The sequence below is a fragment of the Pimephales promelas genome, chromosome 8 (assembly GCF_988280905.1).
Source record: "Pimephales promelas chromosome 8, fPimPro1.hap1.1, whole genome shotgun sequence".
In the NCBI taxonomy this organism is placed as follows: Eukaryota; Metazoa; Chordata; class Actinopteri; order Cypriniformes; family Leuciscidae; genus Pimephales; species Pimephales promelas.
Genome location: NC_142776.1, coordinates 31,662,065 through 31,683,891, shown reverse-complemented (window position 1 = coordinate 31,683,891; position 21,827 = coordinate 31,662,065). Strand labels below are relative to the sequence as shown.

General features: G+C 37.0%; 1 protein-coding gene across 15 annotated transcripts in view; it reads right to left on the bottom strand.

The window, feature by feature from the left end:
• The window catches only part of chl1b (cell adhesion molecule L1 like b), a 129,403-nt gene that overhangs the window by 2,331 nt on the left and 105,245 nt on the right, over positions 1–21,827 (bottom strand). For 6 of the 15 annotated variants that reach the window (XM_089134374.1, XM_039648822.2, XM_089134375.1 and 3 more), the window contains 12 exons: positions 21,394–21,495; positions 19,385–19,582; positions 19,111–19,181; positions 16,957–17,179; positions 14,697–14,812; positions 14,296–14,500; positions 13,555–13,677; positions 9,046–9,222; positions 3,759–3,866; positions 2,753–2,914; positions 2,264–2,395; positions 600–672 (listed from right to left, as the gene is read on the bottom strand). In XM_089134374.1, the coding sequence (XP_088990500.1) occupies positions 600–672; positions 2,264–2,395; positions 2,753–2,914; positions 3,759–3,866; positions 9,046–9,222; positions 13,555–13,677; positions 14,296–14,500; positions 14,697–14,812; positions 16,957–17,179; positions 19,111–19,181; positions 19,385–19,582; positions 21,394–21,495 (1,690 nt within the window). Of the gene's footprint in view, positions 1–429; positions 487–599; positions 673–2,263; positions 2,396–2,752; positions 2,915–3,758; positions 3,867–7,320; positions 7,396–7,848; positions 7,879–9,045; positions 9,223–13,554; positions 13,678–14,295; positions 14,501–14,696; positions 14,813–16,956; positions 17,180–19,110; positions 19,182–19,384; positions 19,583–21,393; positions 21,496–21,827 lie in introns of all 15 variants that reach the window. The other 9 variants (XM_089134378.1, XM_089134376.1, XM_089134386.1 and 6 more) reach the window with 8 other exon arrangements.

Here is a 21,827-nt window from a genome sequence, read left to right as displayed (position 1 = left end):
ATTTACACACAGTTGGATGTCTGTATAAAACAAGCCTGTGAGTCGGGCACATCTAGAGTTCAACCTCATTTATCATAAACATGTCATGGATGATCTGCTGAAAATATTTCTTGTCACTACAAACCCTGTTCTCGAAGAGATTGTTGTTAAATTGCATCACCGAATGATTAATGAAACAAGAAACGCATTTATTGCTGGCCTGAAGATACGTGTCTTTCAACTAAACCTCATTGTTCCCCGTCATCCTATCAGGCATGTTTTGTTCGCTCGATCTCAGTACAACCTCATTTTCCCATTTACAGCGAAGCCATTGTTTCTAACGTGCTACATGTTTACTAGCTACTCACAAAGCACCACGTGAAACAGGAACACATCAATGGCATTGATGTGTGAACAACATTGGTTTTGTTGTTATTGTTTAGCACATGCGTGTGGTGGTTACTTTAGCTCGCTGCACGTCCAGAGCTCAGGCTGGTTTGGTGCTGGCTTTCAAACCAAAGAAAAAATGCACAAATTACAAGGAAACAGTGTCAGAGGTTGCCGTCATTCTGCCTCTATGTGAGCTGTGAGTAGTAAATCATGCTGGTGGTTTGAAATACCTGTATTCACAGAAGGTATCATCATTCATACCCTGGGACTCCAAATCTGGGTGCATGTCTTCTTTCTCTTTCACTGAATAAACACAAGAGAGCATCCTTAATTTAGTAAGACTAACAAACATTGTTCATATTTCTATTAACAAACAATATGTTAATAAGATATATATATATATATATATATATATATATATATATATATATATATATATATAATGTGTGTGTGTGGTGCTGGTAAATCAAACTACATTATGGGTACAAATAATTTTTTTTGGTCCCCATAAGGAAAATTATAAGTCATACTGATGTGATTATTTTTGAAAATTCAGAACGTATTCTTTATGGGTAGGTTTAGGGGTCTGGTAAGCGTAAGGGGATGGAATAGCAGCGCAGTCTCATCCCAAGACGTCATATAACTGACGTCTTGGGACGTGTTTTGAACATACGTCAACATCCGCCTTTTTAGGGTACCCTTAAACGTCGGTTAGATGACGTTATCGGATCCTAACCCTACCCCAGACCTAAACCTACCCCGTCACCTAAAACAACGTTAAAGGTAAAGCATCAGTTGTATGATGGCCCCGGATCGTCATGTAACCGACGTTTAAGGGTACCCTAAAAAGGCGGATGTTGACGTATGGTCAAAAGATGTCCCAAGACGTCAGTTATATGACTTCTTGGGATGAGACTGTGTTAGGAATAGAGTTTGTACAATATAAAAATCCCTATGTTTATGAAAAGTCTCCATAAAACATGATATATGTTGTAAATATAATTGTCTTTACTGTCACTTCTGATCAATTGAATTCTTTCTGAATAAAGTATTCATTTTCTTACTGACCCCAAACTTTTGAAAATTAGTATACACCCTAAAAATGCTGGGTTGTTTCAATCCAAATGTGGGTCAAATATGGACAAACCCAAATGTTGGGTTAAAAATGCAATTACAAAATTTACAGTTGAAAGTGAAAGTTGAAGTTTGGTTATTACATTTTTAACTCAACATATGGGTTTGTCCATATTTGACCTCAAACAACCCAGCATTTTTTAGAGTGTAGTAATTAATAAAAGGTAAATAGAACATTTTACCAAAGATCGTAGTCAATTAATAATCAATATGCATTTCATATATATATATATATATATATTCTGAACAAATTAATAAATAGAAAATATAGCATATATATATATATATATATATATATAGGTAATTTATGATATACGTCATCAGCAAGCACATATGCAGATTCATTAACGCTTGCAAATGAACAGATTTCATGCTGTTTCTGTAAAGTAATTAGAAAACGATCAGTTGTAGGGGTTACCGTGGTATAACAGATCCAATTACAGTAATACAACAATGCTATTGGCTAACACCTTGAATCAAACCCAATTTGCAGCCCCTAATGAGCATGTGTAAAATGTTCTAAATATACGTTTTTTTTAAAACACTTTTCATGTGCTATTGTGATAATCGAAGTGTAAATTTGATAGACATTGTTCCTTCATACTTACAGTATCATTTTTACTTCATGATAAAACTCTTTAGACATTTGCTAGGGTTTTCTTGTGCTATCTGACAGCTTTTTAAAAGATCCTGTTCACATCACCAAGTAACTGTGCAATATTCTACAGCAACTGATTATTTTCATTGTGTGTGAGAATACCTGAGTACTTTCCGCCTTTGTTTCGGTTCACAAAGCAGGCTATGAGCACCGAGAGAGTGAGCAGAGCTATGGCGCACATGAGCCCGATGAACCAGCCCTGGTTGGAAATGCCTCCATGAATACTGGCCAGACCTGTGAGAGACAAAACGTTCACTTACCAACCCATCATTTGATATTTACTGAGCACACTTCATTGAACGTTGACAACATCCGACACTAAATGAGAGACACCAGGCAAACTCAAGAATGGGAATGTGCTGATATTAATATTAAACTGCCAGACTGCATGTTTAATTGATCAATGGAAGAGGCTGATAAAGCATAATTGCATCAAGTCCACAGAACACATGCTCTGGAATGGACACGGCGTACACTCATGATCATTTTATCACAGGATGTTGCTCGGACTCTTGATGAGATGAGAAAGGAAGAGACAAAAGACGATTTGTGTTTGCATTTCTGTCATCTCGGAGACTATTTTCTCCTCACCTTTGGCCCTGGTCTTGATAACGTCTTCAAAAATACTAGAATTATCAACCCAGCTTTTAGTCATAAGACGCACTGTGTATTCAGTCCCAGGTTCGAGCCCTTCAATGATGTGGAAAGTCTTAGAAGAGTTTAGCGCATGGGATATCTTCCAGTTACCTTCACCTACAAGACGTGCATATAGGTGAAGCGGTGTTAGTATGCTACAAATCTCTACTGCCTATATATAGACAAAACAGTAAACAATTATTAGGGCTTCCAAATGAAAATGTTAATTTGGGTACAATGATTCTTTAAAAAACGCAATTGAACATTTTACCGACAGACAGGTAGATGTTAATTTTGATCAAAATCAGTAACTGGCATCAATTTACAGCCCTAATAATTATATATAAATTATATTAATATATATACTGTATACATATACATATATATGTGTAATATAAATTATTGATATTCAGTTGCAAATATGAATATATAAATCTATATGAATAAATCAAATATGGACAAACTCAAACATTGGGTTAAAAATGTAATTTAAAAATGTAAACCAATGTCTGGGTTTGTCCATCTTTGACCCAAAATTGGGTTAAAACAACCCAGCATTTTTAAAGAGTGTATTAGTGCTGTCAAATCGATTAATCTCAATTAATCACATATATCATAATAGTTGTTTTAAATAATATATTTGTCTACTTGTGTATATTTATACACACAAACATACACACACACACACAATACACAATACATATGCACGCAAATATATTTTATTATATTATGCGGTTTATAATGAATAATCCATTTGACAGCACTAAAATCTATACTTATTAACCTATGACAAAAATAATAAAGGCTAAAACAATGACTAATTAACTTTTTTTTTGAGTGAATTTACTTTTATTAAACCGAAAACGGTTATATGGAGAATTTAGACAAGAGTGAGAATTACTACTGAACTTTGAGGTATAATTTACAAGAATTAGGACGAAGAACAGTAAGGAAGGCTTACGGTTGTTCATAAAGGCAACATATAACTCTGACTCCGTCTGTTCTGTGCCAGGAATCCAGCTGATATTTGCAAAGTTGTGACTAACTGAGGTGCTAATATTCAACACAGCTGAGAGAAGAGAGAAATGACAGAGGGTTAGTACTGTACATGACACAAGGAAGGGTTGCCTGTTAGATACTGTTAGACTTGGGAGAAAGGAGGACGAGAAGAGTGACTTCTTTAAAAAATATATCAATGTAATATATGAACTTCGCCAGACATTACTTTAATGAAAAGCTGCTTATTAGCACTGCCATATTTTTAAATATGGGAGGCACTTTCAAGTCGCAATGAACTGAAAATGTCAACAGTATCACAGTAACATTGTCCTAACCAGATGTGATGATATAAAGATACAAATGATGAAAGCAATTTTTAACACTTTACTTGAGGGGGTGTGCATAAGACTGACATGACACCTTCATAACCGTGACATGACATATGTCTTGAATATGAAGTAGGGTTTATGCATGTTTATGACAACTGTCATTAAGTACCTTTCGCTCAATAATGACATTTTGAATGCAAATAGGACATTGTTTAAGATGTCTTTATGACATCTTGACATGAACTATAACCTGTCAGTGTCTTTGTCATGACAACTTGACATAAAATGAAGTTAAACTGTCATGTGGTTGGCTTTGACATTGGCTGTCATGAGGCCATTATAACTGTGTCATGAATATTTTCCATGACCTCAACTACAGTATTACTAATTGAATTTGTCATTAAAAAGTTATAATGGCTTCATGACAGCCAATGTCAACCAACCACCTGACAGTTTAATGTAATGTTAACCAATAAAACTAGGTGGTTTCATAGTTTGATAATTCATCATGTTTATGACAGGTTGCGTTGTCTTAGTAATGTCAAGTTGTCATGACAAAGACACTGACAGGTTATGATGTTATGGTTTATGTCAAGGTGTCATAACAAAGACATCTCAAATGTTATATTTGCATTACAAATGTCATAACTGAGCGAATGACACTTAATGACAGTTGTCACAAACATGCATAAAACTAACTTCCTTCATATTTATAACATATGTCATGTTGTGAATATGAAGGTGTCATGTTAGTCTTATGCACACCCCTTCAAGTAAAGTGTTAGCCAATTTTTCGTATGTAAAGTTTAAAGTGTTCATACAAAATTTCAAGTACCAGTTTGCCAAACAAGAGAATGTTTCCTTCTACTCACATAATTACTGTAATTTTGTCATGTGAACGCAACATTAAACATTAAATGTTTGTATATGGGCTGGGACTTTGTTACGTCTCAGAGCGACTTTCACTTTGACTGTGGTCCGACTAATTACTTGTCGCTGGAAACCCGAAAGTCACGGCTGGATAGGACATGGCTCGAGGAAATTAACGTGATGGGATGTCACAAACAAATGGCGGGTCTTCAGATGTTGGAATGGAGTGTGGTTTAATTTCCATCAGAAACATAGCTGCGAGTCTTCTGTAATTAAATGACTAATTAACGGCCTGAAATAATGATGTGCTCGTTACACTGGGCGAAATAAGATGAAATTATAAGAGATAATTCTAGACAGTGTCGCCGAGTAATAATTACGCCGTCACCGAGTTCTGAGTGCCGCAGAAACATCTGAACTGTTTCTATTCGGAAAGCCAAAAGTATTGGACTTGGACAATTGCTACCTTCGCGACATGCCACCGGAGCTATATCAATCACAGATAACTTGTGTTTTCATCACCTTCAGGTGTAGCAATTAGGCAGACTGTTGTCTGCTGTCAAAACTCATTACCACACATCTCAATCACCCAACACCTCTCCCTTTGGGCAAAACATGCAAATGGAACACATTTATTCTCAGGCTCTTTTCAGGAATTCATCTGCACCGAAGGACCGTTTCTATCCTGCCCATCGCCGCATGCTCAAATGACATCCTCTATTCGTGATGCGCTTCCATCCACCCTGTTATTGCAGAAATTGCGTTAATCATCTGTGTGGTGTGACACCTTTGCTTGACACAGAAATGGCGCCATAAATATTGAGCGAGCTAGCTGGAGGTTTGTCAGGCCGCATCTGCCGCCACAGCGGGGGGGAGGAAAGCTCGCGCCACACGTGCCCCGCAAGGCTGCTCCTGAAAGCCCCTTTTTGTGGTGCTGAATTTAAACGGCTTCCTCTTATCCACTTAGCAGACACTTCTGTGCAACATCAGCACTGCTCCTCACTCCCCCGATACACCCAGATAAATCAGACCTTCACACTTCGACTATACTGTATACACTATTGTTAGGGGTCAGTAGATTTACAATTCAGCAAGCATTTCATTGATCAAACGAGACAGTAAAGATACAAAAAATATATATTTCAAATAAATGATGTTCTTGTGAGCTTTCTATTCATCAAAGAACACTGTTTTTCAACATTGATAATAAGTACAAATGTGTTTCCTTTGAGTTTTTGAAAAATTCCACACATATCCGTGAAAATGGCTGTATTAACGCTGTTTAACGCTGTATTATGTATGCCAGGCCAGTAGTTGGCGATGCCACTTAGTAAAGAAACACTACACGCCTATAGACTGAAGATGTAACACGCATGTACATGCCACCGTTTTCACAAATTCGGGTTTATGTGCAATTTAATAAATGCAGGGTTTTTTTAACCCAAATTTGGGTCAAATATGGACTAACCTGGGTTAAAATATTTTTATTTAAAAATGTAACCCAATGGCTAGGTTTGTCCTTAGTTATTTGACTCAAATTTGGGTTAAAACCACCCAGCATTTTCACAGACGAGCATGGTATCGATTTCAAAAACTTTCAGCTTTTAGTTGGTATCATGTAAATATTTCACCATATTACTGTTTTAAAGGTATTTTTGATTATAAAATGCAGCTTTGGTGTTCATACTGTATGAGGCTTCTTTCAAACACATAAAAAAATCTGGTAACTCTTTATTTTGATAGTCCACTTTAGACATTCAACTAACTATAAGTAACTTTGCCGCTACATGTCAACTAACTATCATTAGAGTATTAGTAGACTGTCCGCTTAATATCTGCTAACACTTTATTTTGTTGGTCCCCAACAGACATTCAATTGACTATAAGTAACTTAGCAACTACTGTACAAGTCAACTTGTTCTCCTAACCTGAACCCTAACACCTAACCCACCTAACAGTCTACTACAGCCTACTAATACTCTAATGACACTTAGCTGACATGTAGTTGAAAAGTTACTTATAGTTAGTAGAATGTCTCAAGTGACTATATGACTATATAGAAATAAAGTGTAACCAAAAAGCTTACACTCTGAAAAATGCTGGGTTGGTTTGGGTTCATTTTTTTTGCCATTGGGTTCATGTTTTAAATTGCTCCAAATTGGGTTGAAACAACCCAGCATTTTTTAGAGTGTACAAGACCCCAAACCTTTGAACAAATGTGTTTCCATTATTACAAAACTCAATATTTGTAGAGACCGTCGGCATAAAAAAGCCAAATTTGTTCCTCATTTGTTCTTTTAGACTTGCTGTTGTGTGGTTTAGTACCTATAGAAGAAAGAGTAGCATTAGCCACAGGGGAAACAGTGGTTTTTCTTGGAGGAAATCGAGAGCCGGATTTTCCTGGAAAAAAGACATTTGCTATTTTAAACGGTTTGAACTGATGTGATGTTTCTACGAGAGAGTTAGGCTTGTGATGTACTAAATAGGATGATGCTCAATGCAAAATAAAAATAGTCTGTGTTAGCAGAACCATAGTATGCAAGGGCAATTTTGAACGGATTGAACTGGATTAAATGGAGTAAATCAATTAGTTTCATCTACCAACATAGAGCAGATGACAGGTTAATAGTGAGATTGATCTAATTTAGCAACCATCTATGGAAGACCTCACATCTACAGAATGCTTACACAAGGAAAGGGCAAAAAAAAAAAAAAAGCACACGAAAATGAAATGATTATCTCGTTATGAACACATGAATTTTCAAGATGGATTTCTACAGTACAGCTACAATGTAACCTCTAGTCTAGTGTGCTAGCTATTTCTAGTGCTAAAGAAAACAGAATACTTCATACTGATGTTGAAAGAGGCCACATCTGTTGAAGCTGGCAAAACAAAAGCAATAAAGCAATGAAAAAGACATATTGCAACGACGAAAGAAAGACACTGAGATCACAGCAACTTTAGCAGTGCCTACAGTGCCTGTTACCAAAGCATTAAAGCGAAAATGCAATAGCAAGAAACAAAGAAAAGTATTTAAAAATATGATGTCATCCTTTTAAATGTCGTACTAGAAATATGAAAGTATTACAAAAGGGTGTTATTTGTATGGATGAGATGGTATCAGTTGGAAATACCATGGAATTGATGTCATATTTATTTACACCATGGTTTGAGCATAGCAACCAAGATATATTAAAGAATACAATGGTATCACTATGCTTGTGGTCAAAAACATGGTGTTGCCATGGAAACATGGACATACTTTTAAAATAAAACATAATTCTCATACACCCAGTTGTGCTTTAATTAAACAGATTTTCACTTTCTGTATTTGAAATCAACTGATTTTCTTGATGTAAGTCTACTGTATGCGGTTGATTCCCATCGACTCATAAAGATATCTCTCCTCACATCAGAGCAGTCATTTGTTTTCTTGACTGTTTTCAATTCCTCTGCCAAATATTGGTATAATGCCTTGGGATTTTCATCTCGATCATATTTCTTCCCTAAATACAACTTCCTATAAGAACCCTCAGTGAAACGCAAATAAACAGCACTTTATTAACAAAGTGTGTCGCCGTGAATCATTAATCATGACAAATGTGCTGTAAATTCACACTTGTGTGTTTCTTTTCTTTTAATATGTATTTTTTGGATGTTGATTACCAACTTATTTCTACGTCTGTACTAATAACAATCCAACATTTCCATCCCCAAAGGCAACATATTTTTTTCTTCTTCCTTTTCGCAGGCGAGCTTTTATCCTCAAATCAATAAGCGCTTGGGTCCTCCAAGACAGTGATGAATGCAGCCCAGTCGCGCACTGTTATGATATTGTTCGGCTATAAAGAAATGCTTAGATGGGCATATGAAAAGCTTGGTGAGATGGGAGGTCGAAATAATGTCCCCTGCATTCGCCGGGTCGATGCCCATAACAACAGCAACTTGGTCATCCATGTCAGAGAGCCACATTCCCTGTCCTTTGGAACGCCACAGGCTGACTCCCCGGAGACGACCCCACCCACGAGCAGCTGCTACCCCGTACTCACTTGCTTCGGGGACAGTGGTGCGCTCCTCACTGACAGCTGGTCCGCAACCCACCCGCGTGCAACACCGTAGGTAAAACTTGTATTTGCTCAGTGCTTCCAGGTCCTGGAGGTGCTGCTTATTGCTATCAGTAGAGATGTTCAGGGTTATCAGAGGACCTAGTTCCTCTGTGTCATTTACTAAACAGGAAAAGGAAACAGAGCATACCGTCAATTGCATTTCTTAACAAGTCATTTATCTCCATGTTAGAATTCACACGGATTATGAACAAAAGAAAGATATGCAGCAAAGCGACATGTGTTCATCATATGTTATGGTTGGTCGGTCAGCTGGACTGGTTGCAGGAAGGCCATGGCATTGAAATGTCAGATGTGTTTAGTCAGCCATGTGTTTTTTTTTCTTCCTTCTGACACAGACTGACAGCCTGCGCTAGGATTGTCACAATACACACATTTCTGTAGTGGTTGTCACAATACTATGGCTTGTGGTACGATACAAAAGTATCACACTGCCATGTTATGGATATTGGATGTCATATTCATTTTTTGATTTCACAATATAAATATATTTGAATATTGTCTTAAAGAAATACAAAATACAACTGCAACTGATATGCTACGGAACAAACATGTGAAATATGAATGCATATATAAAAAACCAAGCAATTGTTGGTCAAACAGTCAGCCATAGGAAACAAAGATGATTTTTCTTGGCAGTATTGTCGTTTGATTTGACATATTAGACACTAATTTGGACACAAAACAGATTTTTTATTAGTATTATTATTTTTTTGCATTCACTCATGACAAACCAATTGTCTTTGCATTAATAACATTGGCAAGCACTGCATTTGACCTTTCACGCACACGCATCACAGCAAGGGACAAGCGCTATTCGCAGATCATGCACACGCATACCAATGTGTGCATTTGACAGTCGCCGTCAGGACTTCGATGCCGAGTAGAATACTACAGATTAAACCATCATTTCATGCGCATGTGTTATTGAGATATTGTATATGCAGCTTAAACAGGTTTGAATCTGCCCTGCAAAAACATCCCAGATAGACGAATTTTTAAGAGTGTTTGCTCATCTGCAATACGTCTATAGGACGTTTCCTGTCAGATGTCAAATAGACGAATAGATGTCTAAATCATTACATCTTAAAAACATCTCCTAAACGTCTATTTGACATCTGACAGGAAACGACGTATTGGAGATGAGCAAACAGTCATAAAAATACGTCTTCCAGATGTAAACATCAATTAGACTTGTGTTATCTGGGATGACATCATGATTTTTGGTAAACATACACGCCACTTACAAGTCAAGTGTCATATATATACGCATTTTGAGCTATCCGCGTGCATGCGTGTATGTCTACGCTGTTAAATGTCCGAGTGATTCCACGTGTATGTACATTCCGTTAAATGTCCAAGCGAAACGAAGCAAAATGTAGATCTACATCTGGGGAGCGATATTTTTTTCCTAGGATGGTAGGGGAAGACTCATAAATGGTATTAACCCCAGTGACGGGGTTGGGGTAGGTCATATATTTATATATACAGTAATGTAACGTTAAAGCTACACTGTGTAACTCTTTTAGTTTATTCTTATCTAAAAACACTTAGTTCTTTCAAAATATATATGTGCTCATTAATGTATATTTAATTCAATCAAGTAATAAAGTATTCTCGTGAGTGTATAATATGCCATTGAAAATACATACAAGTAAGGGATTCTAATGTCGGTCGCCATGTTGCCCCTCCATCTTGAAAGTACATTAGCCAAAGAGGGACATACCAGTAAATTCAAGCTTCGCCTTTCACATTTATGTTTGAGTTAACACTCATGGAGGAGGTCGAACTGGAAGCCAATCTTGGACTACGCTGGCCACTGTAGTTAAAATTGGAATTGAGAGGAACAGAAACTAATATTCACTGGATGGTCATATACCTTTTCACCGCTAGATGGGGGTAAAAATCACACAGTGTAGCTTTAAGTCAACGGCATTCACAAACGTGCTGAAAAGCGATTATGGGTGATGATAGCGTGCCATAAAATGGAAATACGAATTGGCGTGTCATGAGATCAGTCTGCCTGCACCATGTTTTGATTCTTTATTTCTTCCATAATTCTCTGTCAAATAAACATAAGTAATAAGTAAGAAATAAGTCATTCACAGTGTGTGATTTCAGCGTAGTTGGATCTGGCTGCGGGCCATCTGTGCAGTGGCTCTTTAATCCCAGTTGCTATTTTCCATTCGATGGGTACAGCTGTGTGCTCTCTCTCGCCAGCATTTTACACGCCACTTTCTTCAAGGAGACTTCAATGAGCCCACTTCAAAGGGAAACACAATGGTTCTAGCAAGCTCTCCTGATGAAAACGTTACTTCTTTTAATACGCAACCTGACACTTGGCCTCAATGATCAGACACGGCATCAAACACAATTAGCTGACGAGGCCTTCCAGACTGTACGCATCATAATCAGCTCCGTCATCACTCCTGCTGGGATCTGGTTGCGTGTTGAGCAGGGTGCGTGCCCAGCCTGGTGTTATACTGTGATACGATGCATGTAGAACAGTGTATCAGTGCGATGAAGGGTGTCAGGATGGTATACCGGGTCAAACATTTCTTTCCCATGAGCTCTGCACTACTTACGTGCCATGATTGCCCAGACAAGGGGTTTCCAAAACTGGGATCTAGACAGTCTTAGCACATAGGTAGTGCAGAGTTCATGGGAAATACATGTTTTTAAAGGGATAGTTCACCCAAAAATTAAAATTCTGTCACCCTTATTTTGTTATAAACATCATTATGTTGTAGTAGCAAATGACTTCCATAGTATTATTATTATTTTTTTTTACTACTATGGAAGTCAATGGCTACCGTCAACTGTCTGATTACCAACAATCTTCAAAGTATCTTCTTTTTAGTTCAACAGAAGAAAAAAACTCATACATGTTTGGGACAACATACGGGTGAGTAAATGACAACATCATTTTCATTTTTGGGTGAACTGTTCCTTTAAATCAATGAAATATTTACTTAGAAATATCAGGGAGTAATATTTCAGGTCAAAATGGTTCAGAATGACAAAATACGTTTGCTAGACAAGAGTCAGACCTTCTATTTCTTGAAAAAATAAAGGGGAATTCATTATTAAAAAATGTTTTCTATAGGTCTAGAAACAATATGAAAAGTGGGGCTAGACAAGAGGCAGACCTTCTATTTCTTGAAGAAATAATTTTTTAATTTTTATTTTTTTCCCGATAGGTGCAGAAACAATTTGAAAAGTGGGGATAGCATAATCCAAAACGTATTTGCTTTGCTTGTGAATACAAATTTGCTGTGGTCATTCACCCTGGTTTGCTGAAAAGTAGACATTAAGTCGGCATAAAAAAGATGATTCTTCGCAAGTTTTCTGTTGAATTTTCCCCCATTAAAATATCAAATAAAAAAATTGGAAACAATACTTTTACAACTCTTACTCTTGGTTAAACAAAGTAAACAAATCAGCCAGTGCACTAAGAATAAATACACTTATATTCAAAATACAATCTATGAAAACAAGTCTTAATATCCAATGCAAATTTCAAGGATTTTCAGATATTTTAACAAGGAAACTAATTATAAATAATTTCTTAGTATTAACAAGGCTTGGTTGCTTTTACCTTCTGCGGTAATGCTTGCCTCTGTTAGTGAGGCTTCTGATTGTTTTTGGGTCGTCTACAATTATGCTTAATCTTACAATTAAACTTTGAATATCAAAATCTACACCAAAATAACTCTTGCTATTTAGAGATACGCTTCACAATGTTTCCCATTTCCCTATAGTGCATCACTTAACCATTAATACGAAGTGCATTGTTAACCCGCAACGTAATCAGTGGTCTTATTCACTGTAAATCTTAATTAAAAGCATACCCTAACGGCATGCAGTGAATAGCTGTTCAATTCACTAGTGTGCATTCAATTCAGTATAACAGGACCTGTATAATAAAAAATAAGCAAATTGAGTTAACTTAAACAAGTCAAAGTAATTGTTTTCCATAAATCACTGTGTCTTATTGAGATCCTATACAGTCATAATACTGAAGTGCCTGTTGAATATAAGATGCGGCTGCCAACCCTAAGCTAGGTGGCACAACAATATCTCCTAGTGGTGAGACGTAGGCATCACTCGATGTAATGAGACGTGAAACATAAAAGAACACTTTGCAGTTTTTATATGTCCAAATCTACATCTGCTTCATGGGGAACATGTTGACTCAGGGGAAAAAGCTATTTTAATGCTCTCTGTGCCATACAAATTTACATTCTTTTGCCTGGCCCTTTCAGAGACATGACACCGAATCAGTGCAAATCCAGTGGTTTGTGGTTTTACTGACCATGGGCCACAACAGAAATGCATATCAGGAAAGCTGTTTACTCAAACCCCATGCACACAACCCTAACAGAACGATGCAGCGAGAGTTATGAACGAAATGGAAATGCAATGATCACATACTTAGCTGATATTGCAGGATGTAGCCGATTAGGACTCCATTTGCGTCAACCGGAGGAGACCAGGTCAAGGTGACCTTGTTTTTCTGGACGTTTGAAACGCTGAAAGCAGCTGGTTGACCGGGTACTAAAAGTAGGAGATAAAAAAAAGAAAGTTGACAGATTATTTGAATCATTTAAAAGGAACGTTTCACACACAAATGGTCATTACACAGCCCTGCATAATAGCAAAAAGGCCTAATAGTACCTAATTAAATGATTTAATGAAGTTCAAAAACATTAATGCAAACTTTCCATCAAGTACAGTTTAAAAAAAAAATCTTTTTTTCACAATTATATATACATATATACTTGATTAAATGCAGCTTTAATGCATTTATTAACATAACAAAAGTCAAAAGTTTCTTTTACATTGTTTCAATGTGTACAAGTTGCAAAGGAGTGGACAACTACATTCAAATACTCCATTTAATTTCATCGAACTTTACATAGACACAAGGCAGTGTTTTTCATTCATTTGTTCCACAACTTTGCGACTTTCGTTCGTGAAAGACATTTTCCCCTTTATCAAAGGTCTTACATCTCATTTTCATTTCCAAACATTCACTTTGACATGAATGTTCACAAGAAAAACAAGAACCAATGCCATATTTGGGTAAACCAACTATTTCCATCTTATTTATCACTCACAGAACCAAGATTATTATGTTTAGCTCAAGTATTCCCACATCTTCTCCTCACTCACCTCCTTCAGGGGTCTTGAAGCTGACCGAATGACTGCCCGGCCCGTTTCCTCTACTGTTAAAGGCCATGACAATGAGGCTGTATTCTGAGAAAGGCATTAGCCCTGTGACCACCGCACGGTTCCTCTCGCCTGAGAACGTCGCCGTGTGTTTGTCGCCGTGTGTTTTCTTTGAGTCCAGCAGACTACGAAGCCTCCACCAGCTTACCTGTAAGGACATGAGGATCGATTAGTCTCTAGAAAGTGAAGGGACAGCTGATGAGTCAAAAACAACACGGATTAATACATGTGGATAGGCTCTGACAGCTTGCTGGGAAACAAGAGGAGCTTTAAGGTCACAAAAAGGGGTCATTAGCCCTCAAACCGTGGCTAAAAAAGCAAAAGACACATTGGTGCGGAATTACCCTGTAGCCCCCCAGATGTCCATGGAGTTTGTCCTTGTGAACATGGTCCCATCTGACCTTCACCATGGTGTTGTTCATCACTTCTACGGCTACATCCTCTGGAGCTGCTGAGGGGACTGCGGACGAATAACATGCAAACGAAATATTACAAATAGCTCTATATAGCTGCCTTCAAATTACACTGTTCCTACATCAAAATAATGTCAGTGAATTAGATTCAGCTATACGAAATAAGGACCAAGAAATGTGGTGTAATTTGGTGGGTAATCATGGGAAAAACTGTGGTGGGAGTAATAGTTGTTTACATGGAGTTATGGACTATAATATTGTTTTTATGCTTTGTAACTACATTTCGTTATCAAACACATTGCAAATTGCCTACATAACACTTTTACCATACACAATCTACGTAATCTATATAAAGAACATTCACAGACATCATATGACACTCGCTAATGAGAAGAGATTTGATTATAATGGAATAAATCCTGGTAAACACCAGTGTTGGGGAAACAATGTTGAATTGCCAAGCTAAGCTACTGATACATTAAAATAGTTAAACGTTAATTAAGCTATTCTTTTGAAAAGGTATTTAGCTAACTATATTGATTGAAGCAATCTTTTTTTTTTAAATAAATAAATAACTATTATGGTTAGGACCCATGAATTAGATACGTTTTTTACATACTGTAACATTAACTGTTCTTGGAAACATTTCAATAACCATTAAAAATATATATATGTTACACTTTTTGCATACTGGCCCATTTTGACCCAGGTATCAAATAAGGATTCACACATGAAGTTATGCACGACTGTTTTTTTTTAAATCTTTGAGCTAGACTTGTATCTAAAATAAGTTTTGTAAAATGTCTGTAGCCTCTTTCCCATATCTCATACACATGTTTGGTGCTGAATTTTGTGAACACATATTGATGAAACATTGCAGCAAGAAAAATGTATAATATGTTTCATATGAATCTAAATGTTCTTGCAAGTAAAATCTATGTTTAAACAATGTAGAATATATTAATGTTGTTTTGATAGAAAAATAATGTTCATAAAATAAACTCTGAAAATAAAAACTGTCTAACTCTAACTCTATTCCTGAATCTGCAGTATGAAACAAGTCATCATAACCAGTGTTGTCCAATTACAGAACAAATTACTTTTATAAGCCTTTTGTTGTGAATCAGAAACATGCAGCTCTGAACGGATGAACGACTCAAATAAACTGGTTCGTTTTAGTTAATCAAAAGCATGACCAATGTAGTACAATTCCAAAAATCTTATGAACGTACTTATATTTATTAATAATTTTGAGTCATTAATTATGAATATTCTATTCCCCCAGATATTTTTCCTTGAAAGTATTAAAAGATTCCTTCATGGAATCATTAAGGTACAGTATCTATAAAGATTCAACTCCGCCATACGGGGATTCAAACAGGTGGCTCATTTTTAAAATATGGTCATTTACATGAACAATCCATATGAACTGATTCACTAGTATGAACCGTGTTTTGATTACTTCAGGTTGCTCAGCTTGGAATCTGCATGTGCAAAAACAGCGATTTAGCATTCATCTGCTTATTATCATTTGGGGAGTAAATCAGTTGCTCCCCAACACTGGCAAACACGTGCTAAGATAAGATAGAAATAAGAAAAGATGGAGAGAGAGCAAAAAAGGGACTAAACTAAGCGTATTGCACAGAGACGTATAGTGACCTGTGATAACATCGGGAGGGCAACTCCAAAAGAAAACTGAAGGCAAGAGAATAATTATAGTCGCGAATGTAAATAGCTCATAGCCATGATAACATTTCATTTGTTAGTCTACAAAGACTCTGAGAGAGGAAATCGTTCCCCCTTTTGCAGTTTAATATCCTCAATAAGGCAAAACAAATCGGCATATCAGAGCTGCCGTTTGGGTATTGTGTAAAGGCAAGACAGTATTTCATCAGCATTCTTTGCCCTCTAGGTGTGTTGATATTCTCGTCACACATGTACTGCACTATCGCTAGAGGTGGGGGTGGGGGGGTCCATTTACAGGCATCTGCAATGAAACAAGACCCTTACAGACAAAGAAAAGGTTAGAAAAAAAAATAAGATATGTCTTTCAAATTCTTCACCTTCTTTGTTCGCTCTCAGAGGTAAACATGCACAATGCTTTGACAGTGAGTGAAATGTCAATGGAATGGGGTTATTTGAATGCACACTCATCTCCAAAGCTCAGACAATGGCGGTTGCTCCTACTCACAATCCTCTCCTGAGTATGCTGTTATTATTTTGGGGTCCGGACCCCAGCCCGCGTGGTTCTTGGATTGAATTTTGATCTCGTAAAGGACGAACGTCGGGGTGTTTTTAACCACAAAGGAATGCCTCTTCACAATGTGCTCCATCCAGTCCTCTCCGCTGCCTTGTCTTCTGTAGCTTACTTTGTACTCCAGACCAGGCCCGTTGTGCTCAATAGGTGACAATGGCTGTGACAAGAGTACGAAAGAGCTCAGTTAGCTGACGGGAAACAGTAAATCAAAGGAAATAGCATTTAGTTGCTCAAACACTAGCTGTTTATATTGTCTCGGACTCAGAGGGCGAGCTCACAGAACTTTCACTCGCTGACCATATGACCGTATTGCAAACAAAGAAGGCAAACATAGGCTGAATCAACCTTTATAATCAGAATGGATAACCTTTACACTCCTTTCAGGAATAAGAGTTGATCCAGAGTTGATATACTGAGCATTTGAAGGTGGTTAGTAGCAATTTAGCTAGACATGCCTGAATAGAACTGTCCATTTCAAGATTAAAGTCGAATATTTTCGAGATTAAAGTAGAACATTTTCGAGATTAAAGTCGAAATATTTTGAGATTAAAGTCGAAAATTTTCTAGATTAAAGTGAAAATATTTTGAGATTAAAGTCGAAAATTTTCGAGATTAAAGTCGAAACATTTCGAGATTAAAGTCAAAACATTTCGAGATTAAAGTCGAAACATTTCGAGATTAAAGTCGAAACAATTTGAGATTAAAGTTGAAACATTTCGAGATTAAAGTCGAAAATTTGAGATTAAAGTTGAAATATTTTGAGATTAAAGTCGAAAATTTTCGAGATTAAAGTCGAAACATTTTGAGATTTAAGTCGAAACATTTCAAAATTAAAGTCAAAACATTTCGAGAGTAAAGTCAAAACATTTCGAGATTAAAGTCGAAATATTTCGAGATTAAAGTCGAAATATTTCGAGATTAAAGTCGAAATATTTCGAGATTAAAGTCGAACATTTTCGAGATTAAAATCAAAACATTTCGAGAGATGAGAATACGAGAATATAGTCTTCTGTAGAAGCTGCGTGTATGCTTGCCATTGTCTCGCATTACCGCACACACAGGCATTCATAATGGCGCATAGCGAGTTTCACACTGTGTGTGTGTGTGTGTGTGTGATTGTGTGTCTGCGTGTTTGTTTGTTTTTTTTAAAGGAAATTCAACAGGTGCCAATCCGTATGAACAATTAGAATTCTGATGAGAAATTTTATATACTTTACATTACTGATCAAAAGTTTGGGGTCAGTAAGAATTTTTAAAAATGTTTTAGAAAGTCTCTTCTGCTCACCAAGGCTGCATTTATGATCCTTCAGAAATCTTTCTTTTATACTGATTTTGTGCTCAAGAGACAATTCTTACTATCAATGTTTTCAAACGGTTGCGCAGCTTAATACTTAATACTTTGTCCAATCCATTAATTATATAATCCCCTTTTTCCCCATGAGGGTATATTTTTCTGGTAAACGGCTGATAGACCTGGTTCATTGTTAGCAATTTATCTTGATGTCAAACAATGTAACAATTGACTTTTTTGAACAGCTCCGAGGTACATCAGTTAAATTTCCTTTTACAACCGTCGTCGTTTAGCAGCAAAAGACTGAATAAAATCCAAGTACTCATTAAAGTCCACCATTAACAATGAAAATCCTCATAATTCTACAAAGTACAGGGTGAATCAGCATGAAAAGGTGGCCGAATAATAGCCCAGAAACTGTAAAAGAGATTCACCTTTATGTGAAAATAAGAATTTATGCATCCCGTTCCTTTTACTTTTTAATCAAAGACTCACTCTGGGCTCCTTTTGATGAGAACGTGTGTCCAGAGAGATCCATTTCTGCAGGGCTTTGTAACTTTCCCAACAGCACTGCGATGGAGATAGCCGTGTTTTTCTATGCAAAAAAAACCCTATCTCGGGGAACACGCTTATCGATAATTGGAAACTAACAACTGACACTGTTAGTTTGCTCTCCCGCTTTGAGAACTAAATGAAATTCTGTATTTGAGAGCACTTCTTTATCTGTGCAGCCCTTCCAGTGCTTTGAACCTTAGATATTCTTGAAGACTACTGGAATTAAACGTTTAGCATCGTACCTCCCAGTTGATATCCATTTCATGTGGCAAATGACCTTCGATCTTGATATTTTCTGGGTTCTTGTCGGGGGCTTTGGAGAGAGCAGAAATATGGATTTAGTTGGAGGTGAAATTGTTAGTGAAATATGCACTTTATAGACTGGAGCTTAAGCGACAGGGAAAATCAATTATCTCACAAGTTGGTACGTTTTAAAGTTCAGTGGGCAATGAAGTTGGGCTCACTGTTGTCTGTGGTGACGTGGTTAGGAGAACCAGCAAGAGAGCTTATGGATACCTGAAGCTGGAGTTTTGTATCTTTCAGTGGTCCGGCTTGGTAAACCTCTTCCGACCTCATTGATGGCGGAGACTCTAAAACGGTAGTCCACATGTCCATGAAGCTTCAGCAGAGCGGAATGATGGTTTCCAGGTATTCTCGTAATCTCTCTCCAGCTGCCCGGCTCATGTTGGCTTTCCTCAAACTCAATAACAAACTCTGCACAAAGTTTAAAATTAGAACTGTCGGCACATAGACCACACGACATCTTTTTTCAAACCTTAAATGTGTACAGTACATGTTGAAAAATCAAAATCAACTGGTTTTACTCAGGATATATCATTTAAATTGACTCAACATGACTACATTAGGTAACACCAACGAAAATTGTTTGTAAAGGTTAAAAATGGTAGAAAACAGCCCCTTTGAAGCCCCTTTCAATAAAAGTAGCCTTGGTGAGCATAAGAGTAAAAAAACATATATTTTGAAACCTTTTGAATGGTAGTGTAATTTGCATATGTGGAGTCATGTACATGAGGTAAACACTGATCAAACAACAAGTCAATGAGTAGCCTTACATAGTGCATCCCAAATTGTGCTATAGAGTAGGGCAGGGTATTGAGACAAATTTCACAATTCGATTCGATTTCGATTCACAAGCTTGCAATTCGATTCGATTACGATTCGATTCGATTCAATATCGATTATTTTGGATATCAGTTACAATAAATGGCATTTTTTCTCAAGGGAATCAAATCTCTTAACTAATGCTGTAAACTATGGGAGTCTAGTTGTAGCCTACTAGGCTTCATTAGCCTAATATGAAGGTAATAATGAATGAATCACTTAAATTACACTTTTATTTTTTTTATAATAAGAAGATTATGAAATATAAACATTTAAATGGTGGCTGTCTTAAAAAACTTGCCAGATTTATTCAAATATGAAGGTAATAATGAATTAATCACTTAAATTACACTTTTATGTATTTTTATAATAAGAAGATTATATGAAATATAAACATTTAAATGGTGGCTATATATTTAGCAAAATTAATTTTTTCCTATCTGAATAACGAGTTGATGTGGGTTTTCTGAGGTAAATATGATTGATACATTGATTACAAGCTGTTTAACTGACGTCTTTCCACGGTTGAAACGCTGATTGAGCGAATCAATGTGTCAATGAATCAAACACACTTTCAGACGCTCATTCATGTTTATTTCGCGCTGTGACTGGTGTTATTAACCCGGAAGAGAGATCAGCGCTACTGCTTCTCTTGAGCTGAGCAAGAGCGATCTCACGCCACAGCGCCAAAACACTATTTATGTTTTTGAATTTCTAAAGAAAATGGGCGCAATTTGAAAATTGAGACTTTGTTTCATATCAATAGTAACAAAGGACAAAGATTATTGCGATTTTTTGGATGCGCGCAGCCGCGATACAATATCCCATTCATTCAAATGAAAGAGGATGAATAATCGATTCTTGAGACTTAAGAATCGATATCGGTTCGTAAAAAAATGAGAATCGATTAACATCGAGAAATCGATATTTATTACCCAGCCCTACTATAGAGTATGGGCAATATGTAGCCTGAGAAAACCCAGACATCTTCCGGGCAAATTTAGATTTGCTCTGATAGTTAGTCTCATTCAAGCCCATTTCCAATCCGTCGAAATCGCGGCACCAATCAGAAACTTTGGGGCGGGCTTTACACCATGATGACAGCGCTGGGATTTTAAAGCAGACTTTGTAGCCTACATTACAAAGATGGATGCCGCCGTCGAACATCACTCGTTCGAATCAGCTATCGCGTCCGTTTTAACCGATTTTAACATTTCCTTTTTGTTAAAAAACAAACAAAGAACAACACTCAGAGATGTTTCTCCGCCATCCGCCGCTCTACATACGTCATCTCCTTCATCGCTCTGATTGGTTTTAGGTCTACCTGCGACGTCCGTTGGTGACGCATCTGGAAATGATCATTTTAACCAGGCTAGGCAATATGGGTATTAAGACCATGTTACCAGTAATGGAGCTGTTATGGTCATCTCCTGGAATCCACTGCACTTTCACACTTCTCCCATTATGTTCAGACAGGATCACATCCTCTGGTGGATCAGGAACATCTAAAGAAAACAACACATTTTTATTTAGGGTTGTCAATCGATTAAGCATCTCCATTTCAATCAGATTCATTACATGATGTTGCTTTTTTGTTGCCGCTTTATAGACATTTTAGGGACAGTAGAAGAAAATGATAGGGAGAAGAGGGAGGGTGGACCTGGAAAACGACTCCAGCTGGTTTCAAACATGCCAGGTCGTGTCTCCAGCTAGTGCATTTGAACAAAAACTATGTGGTGCTATCTTATTAAGGATACAATTCCAGTCGTGGCACAGCTGGTAGCCAAATCCCCCCTGTGCCGTGCGCTGAATCAATTTCAGCCCTCAAAGCCATGTG